Source organism: Malania oleifera, chromosome 4 (assembly GCF_029873635.1).
Source record: "Malania oleifera isolate guangnan ecotype guangnan chromosome 4, ASM2987363v1, whole genome shotgun sequence".
Classification (NCBI taxonomy): domain Eukaryota; kingdom Viridiplantae; phylum Streptophyta; class Magnoliopsida; order Santalales; family Ximeniaceae; genus Malania; species Malania oleifera.
In genome coordinates this window covers 41244575-41254246 of record NC_080420.1, presented here as the reverse complement: position 1 = coordinate 41254246, position 9672 = coordinate 41244575, and the positions used below count along the sequence as shown (strand labels likewise).

At 38.4% G+C, this 9672-nt stretch overlaps 1 protein-coding gene across 1 annotated transcript; it reads left to right on the top strand.

The window, feature by feature from the left end:
* Positions 1–422: 422 nt before the first annotated feature.
* On the top strand, positions 423–1139 carry LOC131153770 (uncharacterized). The gene is made up of 2 exons (XM_058106229.1): positions 423–884; positions 1065–1139. Exons 1-2 carry the CDS (start codon positions 423–425, stop codon positions 1137–1139), a joined length of 537 nt encoding a protein of 178 aa, XP_057962212.1.
* The last annotated feature ends 8533 nt before the right edge of the window (positions 1140–9672 follow it).

Here is a 9672-nt window from a genome sequence, read left to right as displayed (position 1 = left end):
ATCATATATTAATATAGAAAAGAAAAAAATGGATGAAAATTTCAGGTCGTTACAATTTGGTATCAAAACCTAGGTTGCTAGGTTCTGTAGACTATAGAGTGCAGCGAGAACAATGCCAGAGTATAGGAATGGATCAAGAATTTAGTGAGTCAATGTTGGGGAAATTAGGAAGAGTATTTTGGGTATTTTTTTGTGATGGGGAAGTAGGATTTCCATAGTAGTTTCTGTGTTTTTCTTGGGGTGACGATTTCAAGAAAATCGTAGTAAACTATTGTTGGGTTGTGTTTCTCAATTGCTAGACTGAACCTTAAATTGAGAATGAGAACAATAAATTAATTATGATATGAGATTTCAAGTAGATGAATATGTTAGTTATGTTATACAGATAGGGTCCTCAAATTATGCTTATTTTCCTTTTATGGATGGACCCTAGAGGGAGTAGCGCTTATGTCAGTGGGGATGATGGGGTAGGCCCTTTTGGTGTAGGTGGTGGGGATTCAAACGCAGTCTTACGTAGTGTGGCTCAACAAATTATGGTTGAGATTGCACGTAGCTTCAGAGAGCAGGGAGGACCATCGACAGAGCGAGACTGTACTATTGAAAAGTTCACAAAGATGAATCCTCTGGCCTTTTCAGGAGGAGCCGATCCTGCAGTGACTGAGAATTGGATGCAAGAGATTAAGAAAATACTGAAGGTCCTCCATTGCACAGACGAGCAGAGGGTTCTTTATGCTACCTATAAACATACAAATGAGGCCAAAAGGTGGTGGATGACTACGAGATTATTGGAAGAACAGAGACAGGTACCAGTAGCTATGACCTGGTGTCGATTTAAAGAAATCTTCTCTGATCGTTATTTTTCCGCCACCGTTAGGGAGGCGAAGGTATCAGAATTTATGGGATTGACTCAGGGAAATCTTACAGTCTAGCAGTACGCAACAAAGTTTATTGAACAGTCATACTTCGCCCCTTATATTGTTCCAGATGAGGTAAAAAAGGTTAGGATGTTTGAGAGGGGTTTGAGATGGGATATTTATAAACAAGTGGTGGTTTTAAAGTTGTAGGACTTCTCTGAGCTGGTTGACAGGGCCACTATAACGGAGGAGAGCGAGCAGAAAGATGTAGGAGCACCGAGCTAGAGGGATGTGGGGACCTCGAGTCAAAGAAAGAGACCTGCATCTTAGGGATTTTAGACGAGTTCTAAACAAGGACGTTGGAGGGGAACTAGATTTGGTAGAGTTCAAAGACAGGAAGGAGGAGATCACAGGTATCAGGTGAGCAGGCATACCCTATTTGCTCTATTTTTGGTAGAAGGCATACAGGAGTATACCGATTAGGGAGTAATGTTTGCTACAGTTGTGAAAGACCTAGACACGTAGTACGGGAGTGTCAGTGGTCACTGAACAGAGCACCAGCCCCTAGACAGATCAAGAGACATAATCAGGCGCCCAAGGGTGGCGGCCAACAAAGCAATGTAGCCCTGGTGAGGGTGTATGCTTTGATGCCGGGAGACGAAAAGACTGTCGTAGACGTCGTAATAGGTATTTTACCACTTTATCATATAAAGTTGTTGTTTTTTTTGACACAGGTGCCATCCATTCATTTGTATCATCAGGTTATACTAAATTATCTGGAATTGAGGCACAACAATTAGATGTAGAGTTGTTTGTTGCCACACCGACTAGATCTACAATGAGGTGTAGAAAGGTTTTCTAGTGACCATTCAGGGGAAAGTACTACCAGCTGATCTCGTGGTATTAGACCTACAGGGGTTTGACGTGATATTGGGTATGGACTGGGTGGCAGCTAATTATGCCAACATTGACTGTCATCAGAAAGAAGTGATTTTCAAACAACCAGGTGAGCAAGAATTATGATTCGTGGGATCGCGTGTGCGCGCCCCACCGCAGTTAGTGTCGGCTTTACAGGTGAGAAGGTTGCTTCAAGGCAGTTGTCAGGGATTCGTAACTTATGTAAAGAAGCCATATGGAGAATTAAAGCTTATTGATATTTCAGTGGTTAGAGAATTTCCAGAAATTTTTTCGGAGGAGTTACCTGGCTTACCACCTAATTGAGAGATAGAATTTGCAATTGATCTGCTTCCAGGGACGACACCAATATCTAAAGTGCCTTATAGAATAGCTCCAATAGAATTAAAAGAGTTAAAAGATTAGTTGTAGGAGCTGTTAGAAAAATGTTTTATCAGGCCTAGCTTGTCACCTTGGGGAGCATCGATTTTATTCGTGAAGAAGAAAGATGGGACGATGAGGATGTGCATTGATTATAGAGAAATAAATAAAGTGACAATAAAGAATAAATATCCTCTTCCCAGAATCGGTGATTTATTTTATCAACTCCAGGGGACTCAAGTTTACTCTAAGATTGATCTCTAGTCAAGTTATCACCAAGTAAGAATTAAAGCGGAGGACGTTCCAAAGATGGCCTTCAGGACCCGTTATGGGCATTACGAGTTTCTCGTTATGTCGTTTGGTCTGACGAATGCACCGGCAACGTTTATAAACATCATTTGAGGCTGGTGTTGCAAGTTTTGCAGGAAAGAAAGTTATACGCGAAATTCAAGGAATGTGAATTCTAGATGAGGCAAGTCGTTTTTCTAGGGCATGTGATATCTGGGAATGTTATAGCAATTGACCTAGGCAAGGTAGAGGTAGTGGTAGATTGGGCGATGCCGAGAAATGTTTAAGAAACCAGGAGTTTTCTAGGACTGGCAGGGTATTCCGGTGCTTTGTGGATGGGTTTTCTAGACTGTCAGGTCCCTTGACACGACTCACGAGAAAGAATGCGAGGTTTGAATAGTCTGATGAATGTGAACAGAGCTTTCAAGAGTTCAAATAGAGGCTGGTTACTGCCCCGGTATTGGTTATTCCATCAAGAGAGGATGGATTTGTTATTTACAGTGATGTGTCTCAGAAGGGGCTCAGGTGCGTGTTGATGTAGCACGGGAAAGTTATTGCTTATGCATCCAGCCAACTTATAAAATATGAGAAGAACTATCATCTGCATGATTTAGAGCTAGTTGTAGTGGTGTATGCTCTCAAGATCTGGAGACACTATCTTTATAAAGGAAAATGTGAAATCTTCAGGGACTAAAAAAGTTTGAAATATTTCTTTACTCAGAAAGAATTGAATATGAGACAAAGAAGATGGTTGTAACTCATTAAAGATTATGACTGCACTATTAGCTATCACCTAGGGAAAGCAAATATGGTAGCTGATGCACTGCTCTGAAAGTCAGTAAGAGCAGTATTGTCAGTAATGGAGATTCATCATCCTATCCGGATGGATTTGGAGAGGTTAGGCATGGAGCTGATATAGGGTTATCATCAGACATTCATTGCCAACCTGGTGGTACTGCCTACTTTGCAAGAAAGAATTAAAGCCGCCTAGAGAAGTGATCCAGAATTAGCAGAATTGATGGATAAAGTATAGGACAGACAGAAGGAAGATTTCAGTATTTCAGATGATAGAGCTTTGAGGTTCCATGTCATACTATGCGTTCCTACAAACGCTGAGATCAGGAGGACGATCTTAGAGGAGGCTCATAGATCCCTTTACACTGTGCCTCCGAGTAGCACGAAAATGTATCGGGATCTACAGGAATCCTTATGGCAGAGTGGCATGAAAAGGGAGATTGTTGAATTCATGAAACAGTGCTTGACGTGCCAGCAGATAAAGGCTGAGCACCAGAGACCGGCAGGGCAGATGTAGCCACTATACATCCTTGAGTAGAAATGGGATCATGTTTCCATTGACATTATGTCAGGGCTACTACCAGTGCGATAGGGACAAAACTCTATATGGGTGGTTGTAGATAGGCTGATGAAGACCGCTCACTTTATCCCTATCAAAGTCAACTATTTTATGGACAGACTGGCAGAATTATACATTCAGGAGATAGTGCGCTCTTGTGGTGTGCCAGTATCTATAGTCTTAGACCGAGACCCCCGATTTACTTCTCGATTTTGGAGGAGCTTTTAGGAGGCTATGGGGTTACAGTTAGCATTCAACACCACTTTTCATCATATGATAGATGGGCAGACAGAGAGGACGATCCAAATACTTGAGGATATGTTGCGAGTGTGCGTGCTGGATTTTGGGGGCAGTTGGACCAATATTTTCCATTGGTTGAATTTGTGTACAATAACAGCTATCAGACCAACATTGGGATGGCACTGTATGGGGCTTTATACGGTAGGAGGTGTCATTATCCATTATACTAGGATGAAGTGGGAGAGAAGCAAGGATTGGGACCAGAGTTAGTGCAGCAGGCATACGATAAAGTTTGGCTTATTAAAGACAGAATTAGTGCAGCTCAGATTTGGTAGAAAAGTTACGTAGATACTCGCCGCTGGGAGTTAGAGTTTGACGTGGGAGATCAGGTATTTTTGAAGGTAGCTCCACTGAGAGGAGTTATGAGATTTTGGAAAAATGGTAAGCTAAGCTCTAGGTACATTGGCCCATTTGAGGTACTTGAGAGAGTGGGGTCAATTGCCTATAAACTAACTTTACCACCAGCTCTATTTAGAATTCATGATGTATTTCATGTTTCCATATTGAGGAAATACGTTCCAGACCCTTCCCGCATGATAAGTTATGCAGAGATAGAGCTCAGGGATTCACTATCATATGAGAAAGCACCAATATAAATCCTAGACAAGAAGGAACAGGAATTGCGTACCAAGAAAATTTTGTAAGTAAAAGTCATGTGCAGGAATCATGCCATGGAGGAAGCTTCGTGGGAGTTTGAGGAGGAAATTAGACAAAAATACCCACACTTGTTTAGTAAGATACAGTAATAGTCAGTATTATTCAGATAATGACAGTTTTATTTTATTCAGTACAAAATGATGAAGGTATAGTTGTTTTTTAAATTATAGGGTAGATAGTGTTTTGGTTTTGGGAGAAATTTTTTTTTGTGCGTATAATTTTAATCTCCCAGAACTGCTTATATAACCACAATATTCCTTCTCCATAAGTGAGGGTAATTAATAAAATAAGTATCTCATTTTCCTCAATGGATGGTGTTCAATACAGATAGCAAATTTCGAAGATGAAATTTTATAAGGAGGGGAGAATGTAGTAACCCGAAGAATTATAGTAATTAAATAATAAAAGAAAAGAAAAGAAAAATAAAATTTCAAAAGGGACTCACAGGGTCTTGTCGATGAACGCAGGCCTCTCATCGATGAGCATACTTCTTGGGCTCATCGACGTGGACACGTGTCTCGTCGATGAGAACTTACCGAGAGGCGTTTAGCAAAGCCTAAAGTTCGTTGACAAGGGATTCAAGTTTGTCAACAAACTCCCTTCATGGACTCGTCGATGAGGTAACGTGTCTCATTGATGAATCTGCATTTTATAAATATGCTTAACGCGGATTTAAGCAAAATCTTTCATGCAGCAATTCCTCTCTCTCTCTCTCTAGAATTCGTATCCTCCTTTTTCTCTATACGATTTCGAATTCGTTCTTCACCGGTTCGATGATCAGAAGCCACCACGCTACTCCTGTAAAGACACTAGAGTAAATTATTGGTTAGGCCAACTTGGGCACCATCCCAAAACCAAGGTAAGTTGTTTATTTGGGTATTTTCAGTATTACCAGGCTTATCTGAGTTTAGATTCTGTGTTGTATAGGAATATACTAGTGTTTTGTGGAGTAAAACTAGGGTATTATGTTTTCAGAATTAGGGTGTTTTTGGGACCCTGCAGATATGGGTTTAGGACCCTAGCAAGTATATTTCCAGGAGCTCGGGTAAATTATAGTTTAGAAATGCTGGATATGTGGAATTGGGGAAAATATGAATGTAATAATTATTATGGTAAATTCAATTGTGTGACTTGGGATTATATGGGTGTTATTTCAGGGTGTTGAAAATTACGAACATCGTATGCGTAAGATTGTTAGATAGTATCTGGAAATAGATAGTCAGGTAAGGGGAATACATATTATGCCAGCTTTATTAGACATTTTCTCAATATAATATAGTATTTTATCAGAGCATGAAAATTATACAGTTTTACAAAACATATTTATAGAATTTTATTGAATTGTGTGCCATGAGAAATACTGGAATATTATAGAATATGTTATACAGTTTTACAGAAGCATGATTATATAGCTTATAGAGTATGACACGTAGCTTATATAGTTTTATATATAGAACTACGACTATACATAATTATACAAAAATACAGTTTATATGATATACAATATTTTATAGAATCATGCTTATACAATATTTTACAGAATTATGAATACGTGGTATATTTCATAACAAGATTGTACAGTATTTTTACAGAGTTGATTATACAGAGTTTTATTACCATGATTATACAGAAAGATACAGAACCATGATTATACAGAATATAGAACCATTGTATGTAGAAATACAATTATATAAAGTATAGAGTTATGACATACAAAATACAGAATTATAGTTACAGAATATACATTTATACAGTCATTATAGCATCATGGCTATACAGTTGATATAGAATCATGATTACAAAAATACAGAATCATGGTAAAACAACTAAATTTATATAGAAATATTATTATACAGTATCAGACCCCGATGGAATACAACAGTTTACAGAGCATGATACCGTTGCGATACAGTATAGACAGTGCAACCAAGCGTCTCAAATAGAGTATGGTACAATCGATTGTGCACTTAGATAGAGTTGTGAGCTCCCTAGCATCCGAACCAGGTGGAACGGGCCATTCGTGCTATAGGCATCTAGATATGCATACAATTAGGCTAGCACTAGAGGGCCAACCAGTGTTTAGCCTCTCTTACGGGCCGCACAACCCAGTCATGAGGGGGTAAGTCATGACATATAGCCATCTAAGGGGAAAGTTTACAGATATATGGTTATGTATAGTACACACAAAAAACAAAGATTACGTATTATAGATAGAAGTACTTTTGAATAGATAACTCAGAAATTTTCATATTCTATATGACATAAGCATGTGTTATTATACACATGTTTTTCTCAATGTATATTGTATACAGTATTGATTAAATGATATGTTGCCAACTAACTTATATGCCACACACTGGTGATAACATGTTTCTCCTTACTGAGAGGTGTCTTCCCCCAAAATTATTAAACATTTCAGGTAATTCGGAGAGGCGAGTAGGGATAACTCAGAGATAGAGTTGGTGTAGAGTCGACGTAGTTTTTGGGGTGAGTTTTGGGCTGGTCTGTGAAGCCCACAGTATTTTTGGGATTTTTAGAAAAATTTATGTACATATGTGTATGTGTACAACTAGGTATATAGTACTCTGGTATTGTATTTTGGAATATGTTGGATATGTATGTTCTTCTGCTGCTTAGGTGTTATGTAAAATGCACAGGATTCCACGGTCCCACGTTGAGTCGTGATGATGTCAGCTATGCTCATGCAAGGTATCAGAAATAATATATATTAGTATAGAAAAAGAAATGAATGGAAATTTCAGGTCGTTACACAATACCCCCCATAGCTGCTTAATTTAGTTTATTTAATGCTTGTAAAATTATAAATAATCATCCTTAACACTTTTGGCCAAGAATATGTATTACATTTGTCATAATCCTAGGCTGAATAGTTTCTTGATTGGTTAATTTACTTATAAGTAATGCCCTTAAGCCTGTTAAAGCATATTTGACTGATTGAGGATGCGAACTAAGAAAAGATCACTTGATATCGGATCTAGGCTAAACCATGGGATGGTCCTCGTCTAACTCAAAATTTTTTCTAATAAGTTCACCAATCTCCAAATAAAGCTTGCGATAATCCTTTTTCTTAAGATCCCCTTGACCTTTGGTGAGCTTTAAGTCCTCAGACAAATAGGAATTCTTAAATTCTTCATACTTGGCCGAGTTAGATTCTTTCTCCTTAATATATTTTCCTACTAAGGAGTCTTCATGATGTTGGTTGAAGGAGGGATTGACCTTTTATTCTTATTCTAGATAATTAGCCAACAAATCATTTTCATAATCTTCATGATCAGTATTATCTATAATAAGAGTTTGTTGCCCCCTATGCCATTGAGTTTGCTGAAAATCATCATAAGTGATGCTTCGGCCAAAAGAAGATCATAGAGTGAATGTCATTTGGGCACCTAGTGTCTACCTACAAAAAGAGAGGTTGACCAAATCCATCATAATAGTTGTTGATGATGGTTTGGCCACTTCCATAGAAGGACTGTGGACGATCTACAATGAAAGCTTTCGTGGGTGTTTCTGTTGTGAGTCCTAAGATACCAAAAATATCCTTTTACAAGTTTTCCATCCACAATCTCATCTCAGTCTTCAAATTGCCTATAATTATTATCATCATGATTATTACCTTGTGATATATGTAAATGCTACATGAAAACTTTCTTCAGCAATGTGCCAAATCAGCATTGGTGAGTTTGATTCGCTTTGGCAACATTGTGTTTTCATTTTACACCTCTGATAATTGGTAGCTTAAGGGGTCCCATGTGAGCATGCTAAAAATATGTTTGATAAAAAAACCAAACACCTTTTAGGAATGATGTAGATTTAGATGGAGAGACGGTGAATCGATTGTAGTTGGACTCGTTATGCTAACTCTCATTAGAAGTGCAAATATAAAGATGGTGAGAATTGTAGAAATCATAGAAGGAGTGAGAAAAAAGGAGTGTGATAAGACTTAGATTCGAAGAGGTAAGGAGTTATAGAGAGGGAAAAGACTAAGAGGTAAAGAAAATGTGAGAAATAAAGATAGAGTGGTGGATAAAAGGCACGTGGGTCTGTTCAACACTAGGTTAGTTTTACAATTTGAAGAAATTAGTTGAGAGATAGCTTACAAGATAGGTTGTATTGTTGGGAAAGTAACATGACAACTAGCACAGCGGATAATTCTTTCCTAAAAATAAATCTGTGACGAGCAAAAATAACCAACCGACAATAATAATAAATCACACACCACAATAGGAACACTACGATTTTTAACGTAGAAAACCCCTCCAATGTGAAGGGTAAAAACCATGGAGCCTATGAGACCTAATAAAATTTTCACTATAATAGAGGCAAAAATTACAGCTATATAATCACAAAAAATGCTCACAAACTTAATGTAATGACCCGAAGAATAATGACATTTAAATAATAAAGAGAGAGGGAAATGGAAACAGAAATAGAAGGAGGCAGCAGACTTCATCGATGAAGACAAGTTTCGTCGACGAGAAGATACCAAAAGAGGATTTTGGGGAAATCTGAAATTCATCGACGAAGGTGCAAGTTCGTTGACGAACTTTCTACAGGACTCGTTGACAAGGTGACGTGTCTCATCGACGAATCCAACCCTATAAATAACCCAAAACCTGGATTTAAACGCAAAAAATTAAGAAAAAACACACACACACACACACACACTCTCTCTCTCTCTCCCCCCCCCCCTTTAGTTTCTCACTCCTCTCTCTCTCTCTTCGATTTCAACTCTGTCGTTCACTGGATCGATGATCTGAGGCCACCACGATACTCCTAGGGAAGTTCTCTCCAAATCTGCTGGAGTGAATTGTTGGTGGAAGCGAGTTGAAATTCATCCCTAGGTTGAGGTAAGGGTTTTTATGTCAAATTTGATCTTTTCGCAGTTATAGGAAATGATACTTACGTGAAAATATTAAAGTTTAG